This window comes from Tupaia chinensis, unplaced genomic scaffold (assembly GCF_000334495.1).
Source record: "Tupaia chinensis unplaced genomic scaffold, TupChi_1.0 Scaffold000710_1, whole genome shotgun sequence".
NCBI lineage: Eukaryota > Metazoa > Chordata > Mammalia > Scandentia > Tupaiidae > Tupaia > Tupaia belangeri.
Window position 1 is genome coordinate 1,550,006 of NW_006160234.1, and position 27,755 is coordinate 1,577,760.

General features: G+C 41.4%; 1 protein-coding gene across 1 annotated transcript in view; it reads right to left on the reverse strand.

Annotated features, from left to right (window-relative positions):
- Window positions 1–27,755, reverse strand: part of ASTN1 (astrotactin 1) — a gene marked incomplete at its 5' end in the record, with an annotated part of 375,021 nt that overhangs the window by 188,176 nt on the left and 159,090 nt on the right. Inside the window, 3 exons of the mRNA XM_027776744.1 lie at window positions 4,777–4,884; window positions 5,930–6,076; window positions 8,242–8,635. Of these exons, the coding sequence (XP_027632545.1) occupies window positions 4,777–4,884; window positions 5,930–6,076; window positions 8,242–8,635 (649 nt within the window). The remainder of the gene's footprint in view (window positions 1–4,776; window positions 4,885–5,929; window positions 6,077–8,241; window positions 8,636–27,755) is intronic.

The window sequence follows — 27,755 nt, forward strand, 5'->3', positions numbered from 1 at the left end:
AGGAATGCTTAAACCCTACTGTACTTCCCATCACTGTCCACAGACGGCCCTCACCATTGAGTGATTCTGTGCCCATGGCACTAACTACTGCTCCAGAAGAAACTTTCTGATTTTCAAGAACTTGTGCTTACTGTACAGGTATGAGTCCTCGTCTGACCTACCCACTGTTTTAGAGCTTGAAAGAAGGAAAACAAATAATGTCTGATTTGTATGAGTAGGCAATGACAATCTCACACCAGAAAGGTCTCTACTGTCCTGCAATCACTGGAGGAAATACTCATTTATGGAGAATAAGAAAAACTCTCGGGACCAGCAGTTAGCGTAATGGCTATGTCGCTAGACTCCCACATAGTCGACCGTGGTTTGAGTCCTGGACCCGGTGGCTTAAACTCACACTGGGCGCGTGTGCGTGCATGCCCAAGATCCTGAGAGGAGAATGGAGGAGAAGGGATTGTGGCGTGGCCATCCCCCCTGGGGGGTGATTTCTCGCTTTCTGTTTCTCTCTCTGTCTGTCTGGCGAGCACACATGCCCTATAGCAAAAACCTCTCCAAAAAAAGGAAAAAAAAAAAAAGAAAGAAACACTCTCAGTTAAGTGGGGATAGGGATAAGGAAGGAGGGGTTTTCATTTTGTTTTGTTTTTTTGTTTTACAGTTTTGTCTATTGTTTTTGTGATAGAGAAGAAAAACTGATAGTAAGGAGAGGAACCTTTTATATGTACAGAAAGGTAAGAAAGCAAGAAGAAAAATGCATTAGTCTTTGGGAATTTTCTCATGTCTTGTGCTACTACCTGTTATTGATAGTCATCAAAGGCATCCAGACATTGTGAAGTGTTCTGTGTGTATTATTTTTTAATATTTGCTTTTTTTACACTAAACTCATGTATCAGTACAGTAACTCCCCAATTTACAGATGAGTAAGAGAAGTCTCAAAGAGTCAAACTTCATCATAAGGTTAACCCTTATGTGTAGGAGCTGTTGTTGTCAGGAACCAGAGTTCAGGGTTCTACACGGCTCTTATCACAGAGTGATGACCACAATCTTAGGAGACAGCTCTGGTGGAGGAATAGAGGCATACAGAGGCTGTAGGTCATGTTTAGGGCCATCTGGCTACTAGGTGGTGGAGCCCAAATCAAAACCCGGGTCTAACTGAGGTTACGACCCACAGGAACAATGTACTGTTCAGTCTCTAGGCCTGGTGGGACCTTTGGACCTGTTGTTTTCAGGAACATGGGATGAGTTTTCAGTCCATGGCTGCACTGATGCTTTATAGGAGCAGATTCCCTGAGTGTGTGTGCTGGGAGGGAGAGACTCAGGCAGCAGGAAGCCCTTGCTGCCTAGAGATATTCTATTTCTGCTCATGTACTTTCAACGTGAAGGCTATTTGTCCATGCTTACAGATCTCCAGCCCAGCCCAGTCCTCTGCAGCAGATCCACCACCAAAATATACTCAAATACAACATATTTGAAACTGGACATGCCATCTTCACTCCAACCCTGATCCCTCATGCTTCCACTGCCTGGTATATGGCACTCCCATTTACCTGTCATCAAACTCATGTTAAAAAGCCCCATGATATCTAACTCATCCTTCTTGTTCATAAGCCATACCCTCCCCACCACCAATACTATGTTAAATTTTTTTGTGTGTCTGAAATTTCCCTCATCTCCATTGTCTCCATCCTTATTTACTTCATCATCTCCTACCTGGACTGTGGTAGTAGCTGGCCACTGGTCTTTACTCCTAACCTCACTGCTGTTACCCATCCTTGATGGTACCCTTCGATGAATTCTTCAACAAGATTGGATCAGGGCAACACTTTTATTTATTTATTTATTTTGAGAGGTTTTTGCTATAGGGTGCATGCGCTCACTAGAAAGACAGAGTTAGAGAGAGAGAAAGCGAGATGTCACCCCCCAGGGGGGATGGCCACACCGCAATCCCTTCTCCTCCATTCTCCTCTCAGGATCTTGGGCACTCATGCACTCACACCTGGCATGAGTTTTAAGTCACCAGGTCTGGGGCTCAAACCGCAGTTGACCACATGGGAGTCCAGCAACATAGCCATTACGCCAACTGCTGGTCCCAGGGCAACACTTTTTAAAAAAACACCAGTAAAAGTGTCAGGTTCAAGTCCCTTGCTGTCAAGGCCATGTACTCTCTGGCTTTTGCTGATCTTTCAGCTTTATTTCCTAAAGAAGCCACAGACTTGCTTCCTAAACTTCATTCTATTGTAGTAAACCATTTACTGATCCCTGACTAGACCGTCATCGTTTGTATCTCAGTGACTTTGCACATATTATTTCCTCCTCCACAGAAGGCCATTTTGTCACCTTGTCAGCCTGGTATACACCTACTCTTCAAGTCTTAGCTCTAACAACATCTCCCTGTAAATACTCCCCTGAAGGCTTTGAGAACAGATTCTCACTCCTTCCTTGGTGTTCTAGCCCCCATGCACTCTGCTGTGATAGTTCTTATCACACCATGTCATCACTGTTTGTGGGCATTTGCCTCTGCTCACATGAGACTGCAAAAACTTGCTACTGAGATTACTGTTTTTCTGGTCCTTCTGCATCATCGACCCATAATCCAACATTTCCACAGAACTTCAAAACTTCCAGTGGTCCCCCCCCAAAAAAAAACAACCAAATATAAACATGGCATGGTCCTCTGGGAGCTAGTCTGTTCTACAACCTCATTCCTACCATCCCTATGTGTTTATATATTTGTAGCCCAAATGACAGCTGCCATATTAAACTACTTTTATTTCCTTAAAAATGACACATTCTTTTGTGCCTTCGAGGCTTTTATGTATTATTTTCCTCAACCGAAATGCCCTTACCTTAGACTTTTCCTCTTTTAAGAAATTCTATACATCATGTATAACCCAGTTCTAATTATTTTCCCTTTCTTGCCTCCCATTGCTGCCAGGTAGAATTAACTGTTCTCTCTTCTGAGTATTCATTTTACTTTATTTATGTATTGAATTAAGCCTTATCACTGTGCCATGTTTTCATGTTTCTATCTCCTATCACAAAGCCTGACTGATGTATCCAGTCCAATTCAAAATCCTTCACTCCACATTTGGAAAAGTAAATTAGACATGCCCCACCCCTAAGAAGCTTACAGTCTAGTTAATAGCAATACACAGTTGGTGCATTAGGAGAGCTTGGCATTTAAAAGAAACAGTTTTATGCTAGAAAGGAACTCATCATAATTCATTATCATGTATTTTTTTTAAAGAGGATGTTCTTACAGCGGGACACACTCTGCTTTGATGTGACCTGGGCTGGGTGGGCCTTGGTTGAATATCTGCTCTGTACAAATGTGAAATAAGAATCAAGAGTGGAGAGGACCTAACTCCAAATTCTTGCCTCAGGGAAACCAGGGTACCAGATATTAGGCTGCCAAGAACTCTCTGTTAATGGACTAATCTCTTGAGAAAAATGGTGGGACGAACTTTTATACTGGTAGCAGTGGAGCCTATAAGAGTGAACTTTAGAATTACAAAGGATTATTCCAGTTTCTAGGAAGATTGCTTTCAGTACATAGAGAACTCAAGTATAAGTAGGAGAGAATACACGCGAATGTGTCTTTGGAGGGATCAGTTAACTGTTGGTTGGGTAAAGGTTATTGAGCATAGCACAAGGTGGTACAATTCAAATATCCTCCACTGTATCTCAAAGGAACTCTGTCTAAAATTCCTTAGGATAGGACAGTACAGAAACCTGAGACTGCACTGTGAAGAGTTCTAACAACAGCAGTAGTTTTATGGTGCTTTAACTATTTTAATATAATGTAATTCTGTTAGTAGCCCTGTGCACAAGGTATTGTTAATCAATTTAATGTGTGAGGAAACTGAGGCTCAGAGACGCTGTCAGTCTTATCCAGTAGTGCACGCAAGTAAGTGGTGAGACTGACTGGTGCTTGAACTCAGAACTTTCTCAGTGATGATGTTGATACTGGCAGTCAGGCAGTCTTGGGCAGTGGCAGCTATAGCCGAAAGAGCCACACCTGAAGCCACTAAACATCAGCATCAACACAGAGGGGCACAGACAGTGGCTGCTGAAATGGACAACTCTATCAATGCTGAAGATAATATGGGCAGTGGCAGCTATAGCCGAAAGAGACACACTAAAAGCCACTAAACATCAGCATCAACACAGAGGGGCACAGACAGTGGCTGCTGAAATGGACAACTCTATCAATGCTGAAGATAATAAATTAGCTACCTAAGCCCTGCCAGGAGAAAGGAAGAGACATGGAGACTTAGGGTCTACCCAGGATCCTGCTGGATAGTAGCTTAAAGGGCAAAGATTGTTTCATCCATTTTTCAAGCCCTAGATTATTCCTCACCTACCCTGCCCCACAATTCCTGTTTAGCTCGATCCCAAGGAAAATATGGCTGAGTACACAAGGGGCACATATACTATCCGTTATTTCACATATAACACATTTCATCAACTTTATTTTCTTAGTCTAAACAGCAAAATATGACTCTTGAGGCTTCCAGAAGGAATTGAGAGTCTTCTGACCAAGAAATAGCCTTTCAAACAACTTGGAAACTTGTTTGAGAGTGCCATTATCTGGGAGAGATGATTCTCTGAAATTTTCACTCTAGGCTCTTCTTTCTTCCTTAGGAGGAAACACACACCAGCAGTGGTCCAAGAATTCTTCCCGCAGAAACTGGCTTGGGTTCACAGAGCCTCCAACCCAACACAGCCCCTCTGCAGCTCCCTGTGTCCTCCTGCCTGCCCCTGCCCCTCCACCCTTCCTACCTCGACTGCGCCTCCGGCTCCGTGAGGGATCGGTGTAAAAGGTCAGCTGGGGGTCATTTTCTGCTTCTGTGCCAGAGTCCCCTTCAGGATTCAGGAAGGCCGAACCAGCTGTAATGACAAGAAGCATAGGAAAGACAACATTTTCAGCTTTGTCTTCATGGTGCCGTAACATTGGGCAAGTTCAAGAGAAAACTTGATAAATGCTGACAGGGAGAAGGAGCCACAGGGATTGGGATTTCCTAATCTTCAGATTCCCTGAGGAAGTGGATCTTTATGACAATAATCACTAGAACCCTACCCTTTACCCAGTTCACACTCTTCCACAAACTAGGGCCATTTAGGGCACCTACCTGGCAGAAAGGAACTCTAGGGTTAGTGGAAAAGAAAGAGAAATTTCCCTAATTATAGGTTATGATTTTGGTTGATATAAGACTAGAATTAGGTCACAGGATATTATATTTTTGTGTTTTATTTTTTCTGGTTTTAGAATTAAAATATACTGAATGCAAAAAGAAAAGAACATAAAGAAAATACACAAAAGTATGTAAAAAGAGCAATCCTTAGGTCCTCTAAATCCTCTAAACCAGAGGATACTCTATTAACACTTGATGAATATACTCCCTGTCTTTTTCTAACATGGAACCAGGTAAAGGACTTTTAATCTCTCTTTAAAAATGGCATTATACTCTACCTTCTATTTTATCACCTCATTTCCCCCTACTTAATAGATGGGCGGGCAACTTTTCATATTAACAAATATAGATCTAGATGATCATTTTAAACGTTGCATGGTGATCCACTGGACAGTAGACAGATGTGCCAGGTAGTTAAACAATTCCCTGTTGATGGACACTTAGCTATTTCCAATTTTTCGCTCATTTAAACAATGTTGTGATGAACAGCCTTGTGCACACGTCTTTGCGCACTTGTCTAATTATTTCCTAAGGATGGATTCTTGTTGGTGAAATTACTTAGTAGAAAAGGCTTGCGCATGTGCATTCTTTGATAAGTAGCACTTAGCCGGCCTCCAGGAAGACTGCGCCAGGGCATACCTCCTCTGGCCATCCATGGGAAGGCCTAACCGTTATGAATAATCACTGTCTCTACCACTCCTGAGGAATCCGTCCGTGAGCCCTCAATCAAGTGTACATACCTCTTGCTTTGTTGTTGATGCGCTTTCTCTGGCTACTGGAGGTGTGAGAGAGCAGCGTGGCCTGCTGGTGGTTGGAGTCCACAGGGCTGGTGGCAATGATGTTATCTTTATACTTGTTCATCAGCGAGAGCTTGGCATTGTCACTTCCTATATGAGGAAAGCCAAGGCAAATACTTTGAGGGAAAAGGCCAAAAGAAAGTGAGCGCAAGATAATCTGTGTACACTAAGTAATCTTATTTTTACAAATGGAAATAAGACACCTGTAAAGAGAGAAATGGGCAGAATGGAAATACTCTTCTTTGATTCCTAGGGGACCAAAACATTATGGGAGAAGGACTGAAGTAAAGAGATGACCATCAAAAATCCAAAAATCCTGATAAGGTCACCACTTGTCATCCTTTGGCTAAATACACGTGGTACATTTCTTTCTTCTGGTCAGTAATGGGTTTTAAAAGAACTGGAACGTGTGTGCATTCAGGCAGAATATGCCATCTCTCTTTCATCACTGTCTACCCTATTCCCTGCAGCCTGACCTCCAGTTTGTGCACATATCTGCTATCAGTCTGACCCCTAAAGGAATTTGGGTGTGTAACTCTGAAAACCATATGAATACTGGGGGGGGGTCTAGCACCATGCCAGGTGCTATGGGGAATATAAGAGATATTGTGATATCCCACCCCCTTTCCAGGGAGTCCCCAGACTTTAAATCTTATTAATGACTACTTATGGAGGGTCTCTTCTAGATAACAAGCAGGATGGAAACCTCTGTGTGGTTTCACTCTTTCATGCTCCGACGAAAGTCTACGTGACTTAAGTAACGTTCGGTACCAAATATGTCTGCTTCAAAGATAGTGGGGCAGTTCCTTGAAAGATCATTGTCAAGGGTTTATGTATGGGGATTTGTTTATTCATAGAGGTTTGAAAGAGAGGCAGATGGGCTATAAAAAGATAAGTACAGCTTTTCCCTCCTTGCATTATTTTTATTGCCAGAGGGCATGTGTTCTCTAAGTGAGAGAAAGATAGAGAAAGGAGGAAAACATCCCCCAGTGGGGCATGGTCATGCTATAATCTCTTCTCTATTTCTTCATCCTGTCAGGATTTGGGGCACACACATACCAGGCATGTTTTTCAAGCTGCTAGAGCTGGGATTCGAGCTATAGTTGCTGTGTGGGATCCGGCTCTCTTACCCACTCAGCCATGGGGGGGGGGTAGCACCATGCCAGGTGCTATGGGGAATATAAGAGATATTGTGATATCCCACCCCCTTTCCAGGGAGTCCCCAGACTTTAAATCTTATTAATGACTACTTATGGAGGGTCTCTTCTAGATAACAAGCAGGATGGAAACCTCTGTGTGGTTTCACTCTTTCATGCTCCGACGAAAGTCTACGTGACTTAAGTAACGTTCGGTACCAAATATGTCTGCTTCAAAGATAGTGGGGCAGTTCCTTGAAAGATCATTGTCAAGGGTTTATGTATGGGGATTTGTTTATTCATAGAGGTTTGAAAGAGAGGCAGATGGGCTATAAAAAGATAAGTACAGCTTTTCCCTCCTTGCATTATTTTTATTGCCAGAGGGCATGTGTTCTCTAAGTGAGAGAAAGATAGAGAAAGGAGGAAAACATCCCCCAGTGGGGCATGGTCATGCTATAATCTCTTCTCTATTTCTTCATCCTGTCAGGATTTGGGGCACACACATACCAGGCATGTTTTTCAAGCTGCTAGAGCTGGGATTCGAGCTATAGTTGCTGTGTGGGATCCGGCTCTCTTACCCACTCAGCCATGGGGCTAATCCCTTCTCTGCATTTTTTGACCCTGATCTTATTTAGCTGGATTAGTTCCAAGTCTCTTCCACCCATTGTCTCCACAGATCCAGAAAGCACCTGAGATCTGATACCTTGATTGCATTCCCTATAGAGACCACAAAAGCATGGGCCAAAATAACATGAGGAAGACAGTCCAGACCCAAGTCTCAGGAGTTATAAAAAAGAACAGATACTGCTGTCCTCTCCACTTTGGAGGAAAATTAAATCATATAAACAAATATATGATATACAAAAAGTCATATACATGTGTGGATTTTTCTTGCCATCTCCTTATTGCCCAGAGGGCTGTTCGCTGCATGCAAGAAGGCCCAATGCACTCCTCTGTTGGAAGTGAAAAGCGATCCAATTTTCACTGTTCTCCTGCTAACCTGGAAAAGGACACTGATACACCCCACTATGCAGGACAACTGGTATTTCCAAACAGCTGTACCCAACCACTCCCCAGCTCCCTGAGACAAAGGACTCTGGGTCCTTCTCCCAATCCCACCTGGAGTGAGGTCCATCCCAGTCTTCTCGTTGCAGCCCTGCAGGGAGTCGAGGGTGCGAGTGACCTGACTGGCAAAGTCCTCCCCTCCATTCATGCACTCCCTTTGCAGGTGGTGGCGTAGGTCAGTGATGTCATACTCATAGCCATCCAGGATGGGTGTTTCCCGGATGCTCAGGGTGCCACTGGAGTTGTGGCCCTGCACACGGGCGTTGCGCAGACTCTCACGCCCATGCCCGCCGATCAGCACGGATGGAATGTAGTGAATCTCATTGGCTGCCTCGGCACTGGCACTCTTCTGGGGCTGAGGCACACGGCGGCGTTTGCACCAGCGCCGGCGAGTGTACAAGATCATCACCAAGCACAGGATGGACAGCAGCAGAGCGATCATGCCTCCCTGGAAAGAGAGGTAAGCAGGTGGAGTAGGAAGATGGGAGGTTCTTCCCATAAGGAGGAATCACCCCTCTGCTATGGTCATTCATCCTCACTTATTCATTCACAAATCAGGAGTATTAAGCATCTACAACATGCATCATTCAACAGCAAAGGGACAGTTTACTGTGATCAGTGTTTAAGGTGAGAGAAAAATGAACCTAGGAGTGCCAGTACATTATTTCAAGCGATGCAGTTGCTTCTGGCTTAGCATACAATTTGAAGAAGAAAGGCTTTGTGAGTTAAGGGTGTGTGTGTGTGTGTGTGTGTGTGTGTGTGCATTGCAGAAATTGGGCAGAGGGTTCGTTTCTTACAGCAAATGAGCTACACATAAAGCTGATCTCAGGCAATATTTTTTTCTCTGCAGGGTGGCATCTGGTTTTTCCTGCCTCACATCTAAAAATCGATTAGTGGGGGATTCTAATTCTGACTCCACCAACTATCAGCAAGTCCTATAAATATACCTCAGATTTCTCATCTGTATCATGGAGAAGACAGCACTTAAGGACCTAGAGCAGTTGTGCAAATGAAGTTAAGGAACCATGTAAAGTGCTTAGCATAATACATCACACATAGTCAAGGCTGTGCTCAGCATTACCTTAAATGTCTCCATCAGAGAGTAACTGACTCAACAGGGAAAACCATTGACAAATCCAAGGAGAAATTTGCATCCATCAGGAATTTACCACATGTGGGAAAGAATCTCACCACTCGAACAGGACTTTTGGACCTCAGGTTTCTAATTGCAGTCCTGAGTGATAGTTCCCATGCTTGCTACATTTTTTTTAAGAGAGAGATTTTTTGCTATAGGACATGTGCACTTGCCAGAGAGACAGAGAGAGATATAGAGGGATAGAAAGTGAGAAATCATCCCCCAGGGGGAATGGCCATGCCACAATCACTTCTCCATTCTTCTCTCTGAATTTTGGGCATGCAAGCACATGTGCCCAGCATGAGTTTTAAGCCGCTGGATCTGGAACTCAAACCCGGGTCTACTACATGGGAGTCCAGTAATGCAACCATTGTGCCATCTGCTGGCCCTGTGCTTACTAACTTTTGAGGGACAGCATTAAGACTCAAGTCCTAGGGTCAGGCTGGTGTAAGAGATGCCTTTTGCACTTTCTGTTGCTTAAAGACTGCCACCTTAGAGGCCATTCCTTACAAATTGGAACACTACTCAGTTGTCTGTCAGAGGTAAGGATGCTGTGCTCAGTGAGTCTGAACACTTTGCCTTCATATCCACCCAGGCCAGGGTTGGCAAGAGGGCCTTGCAAGCTGGTTGTTGCTCAGCGCTCGGCATAAATCTTCCCATGTATGATCTATTCGCTCTTTTTATTTTGGTCAATATCCCTCCAAGCCTCTTTCATTAGGCTGGGGTGTGCCAAATGGTTCTGCTCTCAACCTTGAGTTTCAATCACTGCCACCCTATCGTATAAGCTAGAGATGAAAATCCCCTATTAATTCCCAAGGGGCCCACCCACACAAGGCTGGGTCAAGAGTATTCCCCCCAAACACATTAAAGGGGTCTTTTTTCAGTCTCATAATAATTATGTCTTAGATTTATAAAGTTCCTTTTCCCATAAATCTTCCCATTTATCTTCCCTTTCCAGCCATCTTGTGCACAAAGGAACACACACACATACACACACACACACACACACACACACACACACACACACACACACACAACTGCCACTTTCAAACAGGCAGCACAGAGGAGCAGAGACAGGATGCAACAGGACCAGCTGACAGATGACAGGCTGTGTGCCATGTGGCTTGTGGGGGCCAGATGTACACTGACCTCTTGGTTTTCAATTTTTTTTATTTGTGGAACACTTTTTCTTAGTGTGATTTCTGGTGCAAACACAGAGAACGGTAAACATGCTCAGGTTCCACTGTGGATAAGGGTCCAAAGCCAATTATTCTAGGTCCTTGCTAATGGCTAACTCCCCTGCTTTTTTTTTTTTTTTTTTTTGGAGAAGTTTTTGCTATAAGGCGCGTGCACTGGCCAGACAGACAGAGAGAGACAGAGAGACAGAAAGCGAGAAATCACTCCCCAGGTGGGATGGCCACGCTGCAATCCCTTCTCCTCCATTCTCCTCTTGGGATCTTGGGCACGTACGCACATGTGCCCAGCGTGAGGTTAAGCCACCGGGTCCGGGACTCAAACCGCGGTCGACTACATGGGAGTTCAGCGACATAGCCATTACGCTAACTGCTGGTCCCATCCCCTGCTTTCATTCTGGTGACCCTGCGGACACAACACAGAATCCCTGTGACCCACGGAATACGGCCTAGAAGATGTAGCACTTTCAGTGTGTAAGCAAGCCCTCAGCTGGAAGCATTCATGTCCAACCCAGTAGTTTTCCAGTAGAATTTTTATCTCAGAGTCAGACCCACTATCCTTTCCTTCGCCCCAAATTGAAACTGCAACAATAGGTAATTAAGCCATGCAGAAAGAATAACTTCCCAACCAAGAGAAGTTGTCAGACATTGAATTAGTCTAGTATAAGGGAGAGGTAATTTCATTCTCTAAAGAGCTGTAAGAGTAGCAGAAGCATCCATCTCTCAGTAGAGGCTAAAACACCATCTTTCCTGCTCACACAGGGAGAGCTCTCTAATCTCATTCCTCTCTTCCTCTCTATTCCCTTTTCAGATGGTCACGACAGACTTGAGGCAAGATGCAAGCTATGGGCCCATACCCCATGTTTTGCAGTAATGTAACGAGAGCAGCTACCAGTTACTGGCTTTTTCCATTTATTAGACACATATTCGAGAGCAGCTACCAGTTACTGGCTTTTTCCATGTATTAGACACATGTAAAAAATGCTCTACGCATTTTTGTTTTTGCTAAAGGACACGTAAAAGAAAATAAGGCTCAGAGAAACTGAAGAACTAGACAGTACAGAATGGTTCAAGTCCCAGATGTTCCATCACAACTCTGTTCTTGGCACCCTTTTGTCAGTTTCATCTAAAATTCCCTTTCCCGTGTTTGGAACCTAGACACTCAAGTAGGAATATTTATGTTTATTTAAAAAATAGAAACTTATTGGAAGTTAGAATACAAGTTTCATTTGGCTAAACCAGTGTATTTCGCTTCTCTAATCTTGCTTTATTTAGCATAACATTTCCTTGGCTTGGAGTTGATGGCTCCCAACGACCTGAGCTCTTTAATAATGTTACTAGTATTGAGCTCCAGCCAGTACGAAAACTCAGCATGAGCCTATGAGAAAGGATTTTCGGGTACTCAAGTCATGGTATGACTTCTCTGCTTCTACAACCCAAATTGGTGACAGGTGTCACAACATTTTGCAATGACTTACTAATTCTGGATTATTATGTAAATAATAATAAGCATAATGTTATGCACTACTAATATGTAATATTATTTAGTAATAATACTTAATAATAATTTGTAAAATCACTGTATACAAATTACTCTGAAGTGCTTACCTGCTTCATACAGTGAGTAGGTTGTTGGTAGAAAAAAATAGATAGGCCCTCCACTGTCTTAGGAAGAGGCACAAGTCCAGTCACCTTGATAAAACTGCCCTTCACCAATAAGGATATGGAAACCCAGTGCTTATACTCAGGTACTATTGCAGGAGGCCGGCATTCTTGTGATATATTGTAGTTCTCTGACATTTTTATTCCTTTTTTTACTTTCTATTTTCATAGAAGATTTTAAGTAGTTTCAATGAAAGCCACAGATTTCCTCAAATTTTCTTTCAAAGAACCTAATGAAACAAAGAGGAGGCAGCTAGGATGGACAGAAACCATAGGTCAAGGGCCAGGGAAAGCTATGAGTTTCCTGATTGCCATGTCAATAAGAGAAAGGCAAAGTGCCCACATCTTCTGAACTGACAAAAGAGAGTGTGTTGGAAGGAACAAACTGTTTCTGGGCACTGAACTCCAGACTTCCACCTGGAGTCTGTGTACAAGCACACTGACCGTCATAGGCGGTGTGATCACACAAGGCTTTACAGAGAGTGTGCAGGAATTCTTCACAGGTGCATGCCTTGCTTAGAGTTTCTGCATTACCCTAGTGTGTTCAGAATATATTCTTCATTTATCTGTTATCTTCCATTTTTATGACATTAAAAAACAAAAACAAACATTAAGGTACATTTGGATTCAGGCAACAAATAACATGTTACAAAGTTTGGATATCGAAAATAATACTGACAGCAAGGTATGGAATTGCTTTGTTCTTTATTCATCTTTGCATGAGTTTTCTGATTATTGTATTGATTTTTCTTGAAACTGTTAACATTTTGTAACGAGAAGCACTTTGGGGGTATATGAGAACTACACATCTATTAACAAGTTCCTTGCAAAAAAAATGGCATTTTAAAATATATTTTTCTTTTTAAAAATCAATAAATCATTTCTACTGGCTTTAACAGAGATCAAACAAATGAAATCAGCTTTTATTTTATTAGGAAATTGACATTTTTGGCACTTACCTGAGAGAATTGTATGAGGCTTGTCAGATAATTTGAAGACTTTGGAATTTTTATGTCACAGTGTTTTATATAACATTAATGTTGATTGGCCAGGGAGAGAAAAGTCTAGGAAGATCTCTCTTTTATGCTCTTCTTGTCCTCTGGACCAATCACAAGACTGTCTCATTACCAGACCTGCATATTCCTCCTGGGTCTGGGGTCAAACCTCTCTTTATTACCTAACTCCGACTCAACCTTCAAAGTCAGGATAATGACAAGGTTAGCCAATTCTTCTCTAGTTTTACTACACAGCCCCCCAAATCCTTACATAAATCTAACCTCAAGGACTTTTATCTTTGATTTGCTTGTCAACCTCATCTACTAGATTCTAGACTTCACAAAGGTAGGGGCCATGTTTGTTGGAGATCTTGTAGCTCCAGCATCAAATATGGAGCCTTGCATAAAACAGATGTTCAAAAATTGCTAGTGGAAGGAAGGAAGGAAGAGGGGAAAGAAGGAAGAGAAGGAGAGATGGAGGGAGGGAGAGAGAGAAGAAAAGAAAGGAAGGAAGAGAGCGAGAGAGGAAAAGAAAAGCAAGGAGGGAGGAGTAAAGAACAAGGAAGGGAGTGGATAGAGAGGGAGGGAGTAGGGACGGAGGGCTCATTTACTTAGAATAAACTTCAATATGGACGTCTTCTGTGTGCCTATAAGCTAAGCTAAGTTAGTTGCTAATGTGACTCATTCTTTTAATCCATGACTAAATCATTCAATAAGTATTTATGGATACCTACTTAAGTGAGGCATTTTTCCAGTGGTCACTGTTGTAGTGGTAGTGCAGAAAATAATAAAAGTACAGTTTCTGACCTCATGAAATTTACATTCTACTTAGAGGAAACAATCTGCATAATTTGATTTTTAAAGATAAATGCCAGCACAAAAGGAAAACAAAAATAGACTACAGGTGCTGGAAATAGCCAGTCATACTTCTTCTCTTCTTGTAACAAAAGTGTCTATTATAGGTGTAGATATCTTGGACAGAGGTGATAGACTGGGTAATATACTGAGGCCAGTGGAATCCTTCCAAATCAGTGTCACATGATCAATAAATCCTAAAATAAAAGAATCTGGATCTATTAAATGTCACTGAAGTTTAGGGAGTCACCTGGGTTTTGTGAACCCTTGGCAGGAGAAAGAAAAGCTGAGATTATGTTTCCAGCTACCATCTGTCAAGAGACTGCAGCCAATCAATCAGCTCACATTTTAAAGTGTTGCTTCACCCTCGTAGTAACCAGAGAGTGAATTTGAGACATAATTATCCCTCAAGGCAACTGGACAAACTGAATTCAAATTATATTCTGAAAGGAATCAAATGATATATAAGTAAAAATTAAATAGACAAGTTTGGTGGCTCAGGTCTGCTGTTTTTCTTCAATAGCAATGCATGAAGTTCAGAGCAAAGACCCCCTCTCCTATGTGACAACTGTGGGTCACATGTCTCTCTGCCTTATATAAGAGACAGGGCAGGAGGAAGAAGACTGTGTAGGCCCATATGGCAACTCCTGTCATATTCTACCCTAGAACCCATTTTCCAGGGGTAGAGAATGGATGAAGTAGATAGATGACTTCTCAAGGTTCCTTCCAACCCTGTGATTCTGTGAGCTCACTGGAAAGCTAGACCTAAGTTACCAATATCATGAAAGTTCCCAATTAAATAACAAGGTAAACTAGCTATATCTTAGTGCAAGTTGCAGAGCCTCTGTGAACCTTCATCTTTAAAAGGAGTGGGTGATTGAAAGAAACATAGTAACTGGGCCAGCTAGTGGCACAGTGGTTAAGGCATTGGACCCACACATGGTCGACTGCAGTTTGAGTTCTGGAGTTGGCAGCTTGAAACTCATGCCAAGCACGTGTGTGGGCATGCCCAAAATCCCAAGAAGAAAATGGAGAAGGGATTGTGGCATGGCCATGACCCCTGGTGGGTAATTTCTTACTTTCTCTCTCTTTGTTTCTCTCTGTGTCTCTGGCAAGCACAAGCATCCTATAGCAAAAATCTCTCTCTAAAAATAGAAAAAGAAAGAGAGAGAAAGAGAGAGAGACAGAGAGAGAGAGAAGAAAGAAAAAAGAAAGAAAGAAAGAAAGAAAGAAAGAAAGAAAGAAAGAAAGAAAGAAAGAGGAAGAGAAAGAAAGGAAGAAAGAATCACTCTTTACCTTGAAAACTTCCCACTGATAACACTGATCCTGTCAAACTGGAAATCGCTCTAAACTGGAAAACTCTCTAAACTGGTAAACCAATAATAGAAAGACTGTAAGTTCTCCCTGCCCCCATAAAGCCTGAAATCACAGACCAAGGACATGATGGAGCTGATACTGCAGACGAAGTATCAACTCCATTTAGTCAGTAGAGCCTCTGACAGGCAGATTCCCCTACCCCAGTGGAAAGGGGAGGCCTTTGAAATCAGGTGACGTCATCAAACTTGCGGTAATGTGTTCCTGACCTTGACATTCTTTACTGTCAGGAGTCACCCCAACTAGAAGAGAAAAGCCCTTGGTTTGTTCCTCTGATATAGATTCTCTTTTCTGTGGTGGCTGGTGAATAGAAATCCATTATCCCCTGCCTATCTCCTTCCCAAATGGAAGATGAGTAAAACACTTTAAGCATATTAAGTAGTGAGTTCAATTTATAAATTATTAGGAACATTACCTCCCCTTGGGGGTTTTCTGAAGTTTTTAATCGTGTGGAAAGGCTTTCCAGTTGCCACGGGCCACCACGTTAATTAAGAGGCCTCAGTATGTCTTCTGGGATTTCTGACGTGAATTGCACATCCCACTGGCAGGGGACAGCAATGCCTTGCCTGGTTAGCCTCTCACTGGGGCATGCTACTACCACTGTCTGCTGCTTGTGATGTTTTACAATCCACTTCCTACTCTCCTAAATTCAAGTATCCAAAGCTCAGGAAATAAATAGGAGGTCCTCCAAGATCCTCTTTTATTGAAATGTCATTTGATGGCAAAAGATAGGAACCAAGCATGCTTCTATAAACAACCTGTAAGACGAACAACCATAGAGTTTTCGTTGTTAGTTAGCAGGTTGATATTTGAAGCCTCTTCCTAAAGAGGCTATAACTATGTCCTTTTCAGGAGAAAGCTCAACTTCATAGCTTTTTACTTACCTACTTAATACATTTTATTTTATTTTGCTTTTCCTAGGCCTAAAAGTTTCCATACCATTAGGTTTGATCACTGTCTTTCTTGTTCAATCTGGCAAGTTTGTCTTCATTTCTTTTATGAGATTTCAGGAGTTTCGTCTAATGAGAGCCTAGAGCCCTACAGGGACAGTGGCTGCAGGGTTGTGTGCTGGAGTCAGCCAGGGCTATTTCAAGTTGTCCTCCTTCAGATGCTTTTTATAGAGCTGCTTTTTTGGTTCTTGAGATTTTTTTCTTGCCTCAGACCCCTAACTTTGCTATCCCAAAGCAAAAGCAAGTGAGTGCATTTATTCTCAAGCTGCTTAAAGCTCTCTAATTATTAGGACTGTGTGTACCTGACGTTTGATTTAATGAGAATGCTTAGGCTGGAAAGAGCTGGGGGAAACAGGATGACAAAAAAGCAACTTGCCATGAGCTGGGTTGTTAGGTCCAAGACTATGCAGTGGATCTCCTCATTTCAAAGACTGACCTACATCTTAGCAGAGTGGGAGAGTGGTGAGGAACCAGGCTACTGGGACAGAGCTAAGGTCCTCCCATTTCTCTGAATGTAGGTTTAATAACATCCTGAGAGATGACACTGCCTAGTCAGACACTATGTATAAGACCCCAATCAATGTCATATGTTAAGAGGCAAGTCCTACATACAACACTTGTGTGTGGGTGTGAGCTGTATGCCCGTGCAGCAATGTGTGTATTATGCATGAGTAGTAGGCTGGAAGATAAAAGAGTTTACACAGAAGCAAAAGCATTCCAGGTCGCAGTCTCAGCAAGCCATGGGCAGAGCTGCATGAGACAGGCTCCCTCCATGGGCTATGTGCACCAGCCCTTCAAAACTTCACAAGCCAGGCATGAAGTGATAAATAAATATCTCCAGCTGGATAATGCCCAATGCCTATTCCTGGCCACGTTCTTTTCTTCCTTTCCTCTTTGTTTTTATGCAGTAGGCGATCTCGATGAAATAAAATAATAACAATAATCTGCTCCATTAGGGCCAAACATTAAGGGAATTATTGAACAAGTAATAGAAGAGACACATCACATGCTAATGACCATTAGACTTTATCCTTCTTTTTCTCTGATGATAATGGAGTTTAAAACTCTTCTTCCTCCTACCTGCTCAAAAGTCAGGCAGTCCAACTGAAGGACAAGAGAAGAGGTCTTAGAGAGCAGATAGCTCCATGGATGGCAGGCTGAACTGAGCAAATAAAAGTCAACTACACTGTGCCAGCAGGTAGCATGGTGGTTAAGGCACTGGATTCCCATATGGCTGATTGCAGTTCAAGTCCCTGACCTGGTGACTTATTTTTTTCTTGCCTCAGACCCCTAACTTTGCTATCCCAAAGCAAAAGCAAGTGAGTGCATTTATTCTCAAGCTGCTTAAAGCTCTCTAATTATTAGGACTGTGTGTACCTGACGTTTGATTTAATGAGAATGCTTAGGCTGGAAAGAGCTGGGGGAAACAGGATGACAAAAAAGCAACTTGCCATGAGCTGGGTTGTTAGGTCCAAGACTATGCAGTGGATCTCCTCATTTCAAAGACTGACCTACATCTTAGCAGAGTGGGAGAGTGGTGAGGAACCAGGCTACTGGGACAGAGCTAAGGTCCTCCCATTTCTCTGAATGTAGGTTTAATAACATCCTGAGAGATGACACTGCCTAGTCAGACACTATGTATAAGACCCCAATCAATGTCATATGTTAAGAGGCAAGTCCTACATACAACACTTGTGTGTGGGTGTGAGTTGTATGCCCGTGCAGCAATGTGTGTATTATGCATGAGTAGTAGGCTGGAAGATAAAAGAGTTTACACAGAAGCAAAAGCATTCCAGGTCGCAGTCTCAGCAAGCCATGGGCAGAGCTGCATGAGACAGGCTCCCTCCATGGGCTATGTGCACCAGCCCTTCAAAACTTCACAAGCCAGGCATGAAGTGATAAATAAATATCTCCAGCTGGATAATGCCCAATGCCTATTCCTGGCCACGTTCTTTTCTTCCTTTCCTCTTTGTTTTTATGCAGTAGGCGATCTCGATGAAATAAAATAATAACAATAATCTGCTCCATTAGGGCCAAACATTAAGGGAATTATTGAACAAGTAATAGAAGAGACACATCACATGCTAATGACCATTAGACTTTATCCTTCTTTTTCTCTGATGATAATGGAGTTTAAAACTCTTCTTCCTCCTACCTGCTCAAAAGTCAGGCAGTCCAACTGAAGGACAAGAGAAGAGGTCTTAGAGAGCAGATAGCTCCATGGATGGCAGGCTGAACTGAGCAAATAAAAGTCAACTACACTGTGCCAGCAGGTAGCATGGTGGTTAAGGCACTGGATTCCCATATGGCTGATTGCAGTTCAAGTCCCTGACCTGGTGACTTGCTTTCTCACTCTCCCCACCCCCGACCCCCCATCCTCTGCTGCGGTTTCTCTCTGGTGAGCACATGTGCCATATAGGAAAATTCAAAATCATAATCATAAATAAAATGAAATAAGTAATTCTTTTTAAAAATAAACTATACTAAAACTTAGTCACTGAGGGCAGAACTTATTCAAGACATGTGTGGGGATCCCAGTGATTTCAGATGGAAATGGCCTATAGGCATGATTGGGAATAGAAGGGGAAAGAAGGTCAAGATGCTAAGACTTCTCTGAATTTGGTACGTGTTTTTATTATTGGTGTCGGAACCAGTGAAGATTTAAAAGATCTATTTCTTCTCAAGCTAAAAAATGAGGTGAACCTCTTGGATATTTGCTATTCAGAGATGCCTATTAGCCAGAATATAAGTATAATGTTCTTTCCATGGGACATGACCTTGATCGTACTTTTGTACCACACGTAGAGGTGCAACTTGATCATCATGACTGTCAGGAGGTCTGGGGTGCCCGGGTCTAGTCAAGTATTGAGGAACCCTGTCCCTGTTCTCTTTCACAGAAGAATCTCCAAGGACACAGTCCTTATACTAGGAGAAGTAAAGACTTGATGTAGCCGAGGGTGAGTTTTGTGAAGATATCAAAGGTCACAAACTAATATGAAAGGATTAAGCATTTCTCAGCTCCCTATAGAAATCCCATTACACATGCTTAATTCCTCTCTGAATTACTGCCTTATTTTGTTATTCTACGTATACACTACCTATTCCTGTAGTATTAGTATAAAGGAAAAGAAATTCTAATAATAACTATTGTTTGTTACATGCTTACCATGTGCCAGACATAGCACCTCGTGAATTATATTCATTATTTCATTTAATCCTACCAACAAATGTAAGTAGTAGAAATTACTATTTCTATTTGTAGATGAAGAATCAGAAGATCAGAAGGATTTAAGCAACTTGTTCAAGTTTACCTAACAATATGAGTGCAAACCAAGACTCAACCGCTAATCTTAAAGATGTGTTATATGACCTTGTTGGATAAGAAGGGGCCTACCACTGCTATCTGGACTCTAATCACCCAAATTCCCATCTTCTCTAAATTAAACTCTGAACTGCCTTTATCTTACAACTATTCTCTGGTTATATGAAAAAAGGACCCCAAATATCTGCACTCAGTACTGTCTACACCACTTGTCCAAAAACTCTCAGTCTTCTTCAGTTAAACTTTATCACATTGGCCAAATGCATAAATTCAAGCAACAATTTGTGTCAAAATTGGTCATGCCTGTCTGAGTGTTATTCTGACATGGGGAGGGAAAAATCTATGGAGCTATCTGTTCTTAGGTAGATGTTTTCTTTTCTTTTTTTTTTGGGAGAGGTTTTTACTATAGGGCACATGCACTCACCAAAAAGACAGAGAGAGACAGAGAGATAGAAAGCGAGAAGTCACCCCCCCGAGGGGTTGGACACGCCACAATCCCTTCTCTTCCATTCTCCTCTCGGGACATGCATGCACATGTGCCCAGCACGAGTTTAAGTTACTGGGTCCAGGACTCAAACCGCGGTTGACTACATGGGAGTTCAGCGACATAGCCATTACGCTAACTGCTGGTCCCAGGTAGATGTTTTCTAAAATGAATAAACTTTTTACATGAGAGAGCTTCAAAAGTCTGTGGAAAAATAGAATTTTAAAAATGCGCTTATTGGGGCCAGTGGGTGACATGGTGGTTAAGGTGCTAGTTTCCCTCATGACCAACTGTGGTTTGAGTTCCAGACCTGGCAACTTACTTTCTTACTTTTCTTCTTTTTCTCTCTCTCTCCCTCTCTCTGGTGAGTACATATGTCCTATAGCAAATTTAAAAACATTAATAATAATAATAAAGTTAAATAATTATTTAATAAACAATATCATTTTGGTATAAATAATTTTGAAATCAATGCATAACTTTTTCCTAATATACATTTTCCATAAAGGTTTTGAAGACCTCCCTCATAGCCTAAGGGTATAAATCTTCAACCATTTTCTTGAGAACAGTCTGACACACATTCACACAGACTGTGTTCTCTTTGCTGCCTATAAGCCTTTAGTTTAGGTTCAGATACTAAGTGGAATAGTAGACATTTTTCACAATATAACAACACACATAGAAGATAGATTGGGGAGAAAATGTTTGACTTAAAAACATTTAGGGAAAGTATAAACTGCATTCCAGCCAGGTCACCCCAAATATTGCTGGGCAATAGATTTGGAGAAGATAGTAGAACTCCTGCAGGTCAAGTTTAGGACCCAAAGGATGACAATGGTGACTCACAGCCTAAGTCAATCAATGCTGGCCAAATACAGAGGCTAGAAAAATTTTACACATTACTTTCTGCTCACAAAGCTCCACCAACTGGTAACTTATTTCACCATCAATGCTCAAAATTCTAATCACAAGCCTGAAGTTCTAAACTCTGAGGAGAACAATGGATACCCATGGTCATATCCCTTGTAACACTCCAGCTATGACTCAATATTGGCAGCCAAGTAAGATGCATATTAAAGCTGAAGAATTGTAGCAAAGAGAACAGGCGAGAGAATTAAGAACTTAGAGGATATGCTGACGTACAAACACGATTAGAGCACCATGTGCCAAGATCCCTTCCAAGCCCTCACTCCTTGCCAGCAAGCTTTGTCTGGTATCAAAGAGGGGAGGGGTAGGAAAAACTGACAGTCAAAAGAATCTTCTTTTGGGCCATGCATGAACTACTGTGGCTTTTATTTTTTCCTCTTAACAAATTATTAAATTCATTTTTTTCCCTGGAACTAATCAAGCACAAAATCTGGAGAAGAGGCCTGGTTTGCGAAGGTAATCTCTGAGTGAGATACTGACTTTCTCATTAGGGCAGGCTTTGTTAAACCACCAGCTCTAACATCAGCAGCATATTGTCTTCAGCTAATTACATTTTTGCTGGCAAAGCCATTGTATAAATCTTTAAACCCTTCCCATCATTAAAAAAAAAAAAGAAAGAAAGAAAGAAAACAAAACCAACTGCCCTGCCCTGCCTCCTCCTTCTCTGGCATCCTACTCAGTTGTCCCCCCATGCTGTCAGCTTTGTTTCTCTGGTTTTCCAGGCTTCTTCTTTGTATTGCACTTTTTTGGAGGGAGGAGGTGTTGCAATGAAGTAGGCAGAGAGCCTGTCACATAAGCTTGATTTCTTTACTAGCTGACATGCGCACTTTGTTCCTAGCCAGGTGCTAGTTACATACACAGGGACGTTGGGCACAGCCTCAGTGCTCACTAGCCAAAGATGGCCCAGAGAAAAGAGAAGCTGAAAACTGAGCCCCAGCTCTTCTCCACCCTCCATGAACAGTGACAAAAAGCTCAACTTTGCTATTGTTGGCCAGGTTTTGGTTTATTGATCAATGGCTTGATCACTCAGAGTGAATCCATAGGTCAGCCTGATCGGGCCAGAACTTCACATGATACACAGCCAGTCAGGGTTTTTGCAGAAGTTATCTGCCCAGGTAATTGCCTAATTCTGTACCCAGGTTGAGCATATCTTCCTTCCCATGACGGTCATTCCTGGTCAACCTGCAACATTGTTATGAATTAATTCAGATCATAGTACTCACAGAGTTGTATTTTTCTACTTTGGAATAGTTGTGGCTTATTTTTTTTCTATTTTTTGTTCAATTTTTTAAAAATTATTTAATTTTATTGATCATTTAAAAAATTTATTATTTTTATACATTCAATCACTGTATATCATTACAGCTTGCAAAACAAATTTCCCAGCATGAATATACTGTATATCAGTCTAGTTAAAGATAACATCATACATGTTATCATCAACATTGTGTTCCTTAAATGTTTTCCTTCTTTCTTTTTCCCCTTGGTTCCTTTCCTTTCACCCTTGCCCACTTCCCTCTCCCCTCCCACACTGTCTCTAGTGTCTGTAATTGTTCTCCATGTTTTTATATCTTCCAATCTTTCCATTTTCTCCCATAGAGTGCAGACATTCAGTATATATTAAGTGGGGACTTAAAATGCCTCTCTTCCATAGTCTGGCTTGCTTCACTTAGCAGTAAATCTTCCATATTTGTCCACTTTCTATCAAATGTCAAGGTCTCATTATCTTTTATGGCTGAATAGTATTCCATAGTGTATTTGTGCCACACTTTTTCAAACCATTCATCTGTTTGTGGACAGTTAAGTTGGTTCTATGTCTTAGTAATTACGAATAATGCAATAAACATGAATATGCAAGTACTTTTCTGACTGACTGTATTCTTATCCTTTGGGTAGACATTCAGGGGTGAAATTGCTGGATCATATAATAGTTCTATTTGTAGATCTTTGAGGAACCTCCATATTGTTCCCCACAGTGGCTGTACTAATTTACATTTCCACCAACAGTGTAGAATAGTTGCCTTTTCACCTCAGCCTCATCAGAACTTATTTTTTATTTTTTAATCTTAACCATTTTGGCTGGGATTAGGTGGTATCAGGACATTGGGCACAGGCTCAGTGCTCACTAGCCAAAGATGGCCCAGGGAAAAGAGATGGTGGTTTTGATTTGTATCTCCCTTATGACAAGTGATGTTGAGCATTTTTTCATATGCCTTTTGGCTTCCTTAGAGAGTTGTCTGTTCAGCTCATTTGCCCATCTTTTAATGGGTTGATCATTGTTTTTCAGGTAAGCCACTTGAGTTCTCTGTATAGTCTGGCTATCAGTTCCTCATCTGAGGCATGGTTTGCAAATATATTCTTTCATTCCAAGGATTGCCAGTTCACTCTAATTATTGTTTCTTTTGTTGATTAAAAGCTTTTTAACCTGATGTAATCTCATTTGTCTATTTTTGTGATTATTACCTGTGCTTTAGGGATCTTATTTAGGAAGTCTGCCTACTCCAATGTCTCCAAGAGTTTCCCCTGTGTTATGCACCAGTAGTTTTATATTTTGAGGTCCTAGGTTTAGATCTTTTCTTCAATTTAAATTGATTTTTGTTAATGGTGAGAAATAGGGGTCCAGCTTCATCTTTCTGCAAGTGGATACCCAGTTTTTCCAGCACCATTTCCTAAAGAGATTTTCTTTTTACCACTGGAATGACTAGTGGCCCTTTTCAAAAATCAGTGGCTGTATATTTGGGGTTTTATTTATGAGATCTCTATTGCGATCCATTGGTCCACATGCTTGTTTTGTGCCAATACCATGCTGTTTTGATTATCACAGTTTTGAAATATATTTTGGAGCCAGGGAGTGAGATGTGTCCCACTCCACTGTTCTTATACAGTATTGCTTTGGCAATATAAGGTATTTTATGATTCCAGACAAATTCTGTGATTGTCTTTTTTTTTTTTAAATCTGTCAAGAATATCTCTGCTAATTTGATTGTAATTGCATTAAATTTGTAGATTAATTTCGGTAGTACTGAAATTTTGATTATATTAATTCTTCCAATCCAGGAACATGGAATGTCTTTCCACTTTTTTATGTCATTTTCAATTTCTTTCTTTCTTTCTTTCTTTCTTTCTTTCTTTCTTTCTTTCTTTCTTTCTTCTTTTTTTGGTCTTTGTGAGGTTTTTATGGTTTTCCTTGTAGAAGTCTTTGACATCTTTGGTCGGATTTATTCCTAGATATCTTATTTCTTTTGTGGCTATTGTAAATGGAGTTGCTATATTCTATTCTACCTCAGTCTGTTCACTGTAAAGGTATATAGAAATGCTATAGATCTGTGTACATTGATTTTGTATCCTGCCACTTTTCTGTACTCATTTATCACTTCTAAGAGTTTTCTTGTGGATTATTTTGAGTTTTATATATGTATGTATATGTATGTGTGTGTATATATATATATATATATATATATATGATCATTTATGTCATCTGAAAATACAGATTTCACTTTTTCTTTCCCCATTTGAATGCCTTTTATTTTAGTCTCTTCTCTGACTGCATTGGCTACGACTTCCAGTACTATATTGAAAAGGATTGGAAAAGAGGGAAGCTTTGTCTCATTCCAGTTTTTCGTGGGAATAAAGTTTTCAGCTTTTCTCCATTCAGTATGATGTTAGCTAGCTATGGGTTTTTCATATGTGACTTTCATTGTGTTGAGAAAAGTTCCTTCTATGCTAATTTTGCTGAGAGTCTTAATGATGAAAGGATGTTGTATTTTATCAAACACTATTTCTGTATCAACTGATATGATCACGTGGTTTGCATCTTTCCTTCTGTTAGTATGGAGTATTACATTTATGGTTTTGTGTATATTGAACCATCCTTGCATCCCTGGAATAAAGCCTACCTGATCATGATATATAATCTTTTTAATGTGTTGTTTGCAATTTGCTATTATCTGGTTGAGAATTCTTGCATCTATATTCATCAGAGATACTGGTAGATAGTTTTCTTCATGCTATGTCCCTGTCTGTTTTGGGTGATAAAAATTTCATAAAATGAATTTGGGAGGGTTTCTTCCTTTTGGTTCTTTAGAAACAGTTTGAGTAGAATGGGTTTTTTTGTTTTGTTTTGTTTTGTTTTGTTTTGAGGTTTTTGCTGGATTATGCACTTTCCGGAGAGAGACAGAGAGAGGGAAAATGAGAAATCACTCCCTGGGGGGATGGCTATACTGCAACAACTCCTTCTTCATTCTCTCTTGAGGAATTTAGGCATGTACACACACGTGTCTGGTGTGATTTTCCAGTCTTCAGGTGTGGGACTTGAACCACGATCAGCAATATGAGAGTCCGGTGCCTTATCCACCATGCCATTTGCTGGCCCTTATTTTTCCTATTCTTCACATTCAGTTCTATTGTAAGGGATAGAGAGAGAAATAGAGTAGAGGAAAAGGTAGAGAGCAAGGGAGAGAGAGAACAGGAATAGGATAATAGGGGTTGTTGCTGCCTGTCTTCTGAACCTTTGCCCTCTTCCTACCTTGACATTCTTTTACTTCTCTTTCCTGAAACCAATTCTGATCATCTAATCCTCAGACACGTTGTTCTTGTACCACTCCTAGGGCATATCTGGCCATCTCCTAATTAATCCCTAATTCTGTTGTTTCCCATATCATAGCTCTGGATAGACTTTGTAGGCAGAAACCATAAAGACCTTACACAGGCTCAATCCCAGCAGAGTGCCCAGCACAGGACTGACTCTCAGCGAACATTATACTGCTTGGTTCATTACAATGATGGCTTGTCAATGGGTTGGTGAAGCTGGAAAAACACAAGTGTAGTTACTTTTTTTTTTTTTTTTTTGGAGAGATTTTCACTGTAGGGCGCGTGCGCTCGCCAGACAGACAGAGAGAGACATAGAGATAGAAAGCGAGAAATCACCCCCCAGGGGGGATGGTCACGCCGCAATCCCTTCTCCTCCATTCTCCTCTCGGGATCTTGGGCACGCACGCACACGCACCCGGCGTGAGTTTTAAGCCACCGGGTCCGGGACACGAACCGCGGTCGACTACGTGGGAGTCCAGCGACATAGCCATTACGCTAACTGCTGGTTCCCAAGTGTTACTTTTATACTGCTTGTCAGTTCTGACTTCAGGTGTCCCTCTGAAAGTATGTCTACTTTTTTCTCAGCTGGGGTCTAGGCCAACTCTAAGGGGCCCTACCTTGGCTTAAGAGATCTCCCAGGAAACAGTTAACTATGCGAGGGGATCATATTCTCCTCCACAAGGATGTTCTGATAGGAGGCACATGCTATATAGGTCTGTCGTCCAGAGGGTACAGCAGTGTTTTGAGCAAGTATAATGGCTTCTCCTTATCCAGTCTCACTCTGCCTCATAATTTTTGGTGCCATCAGCAAGCAGTGTGAGATGGCTAAGGGCTCAGAACAGTGAGATTGACAGTGTTTTTTTTTTCCCCTAGTAAAATTAACTGACCTGTACTTACATCTAACTGTTCCTGCTCTACTCTGCAGAGCTCTGCATGAACAGAGTCTTATCACCAGAGAGGTCAAGGGAAATTTCCAATGCATTTTAAAACACCTACTTAACACCTAATTATAGGAAGGACTATACCACATGCTTTACAACGTGAATAGTGTAAAATAAGTCCCTTCTCTTAGAAATTAAAGGTCTCATTTTTTGTCTTTATTATCCTGTACATCATATATATTTAGGGATATCTGTATATCTACATTTATATTTTTGTTTCAGCAGATTGACTGTGGATAGGTTGGAAAAGTTATTTTAATTACATTTTATAATTGTAAAAATAAAATGCGACTTAACAGGAGGATCAAACACCAATAAAACCAACAATTTTCCCTAGTTCCATCTGCCGCCACACCATGTCAGAGGAGGGCTGCACACAGGGCCAAGCCCACAGCACACCGAAGGTTCCGTGTACTCTAGCACCGGGTGTAACTTCATTCTTCTCTAAGACAAAAAGGCTTACCGGAATGCAAGATGAGTGAGAGTGACCTTACTATAGGTCACTTATAACTCTGACTATACTATAAACGAAAAAGGAAACAGTAAAAATTTTCAGCACTTAATAGTATCCAATTCACTGGTCACATCTTACAACTGATGAGGTGTCATGGCACTCTGGCTATACACTGCAGGAGTGTGAAAGTAACCACTGAGGACAGGAAAAACTGAAAGCGGTTGGCTTTGCCCAGAAGCCCGGGGCAGGGACTGTTCATACTCCGGCTCTGGGAGGATCACTCTCCATTGCATAACTCCATATGAACTCATCTCTGCATGCCTCGTAACACTCAAAACAGGAATTCTCACTCTGAAAATCTTTCACAGTGATTATACTCAGTAGCAACTAAAACAAATTTCATCTATCTAACTATATGGATTGGGTTGTTTGGAATTTGAAGATCCATTTTTGCATAGAAAAATACATCATGACTTTCCTGACAACTATATATATATATATATATATATATATAATTTTTAGGCAAAATACCTAAAAGATAAAGAAGATAAAGACACATAAATATAACCTTTCTCTCTCTCTTTTTTTTTTGGAGAGGTTTTTGCTATAGGGCGCGTGCGCTTGCCAGACAGACAGACAGAGACAGAGAGACAGAAAGTGAGAAATCACCACCCAGGGGGGATGGC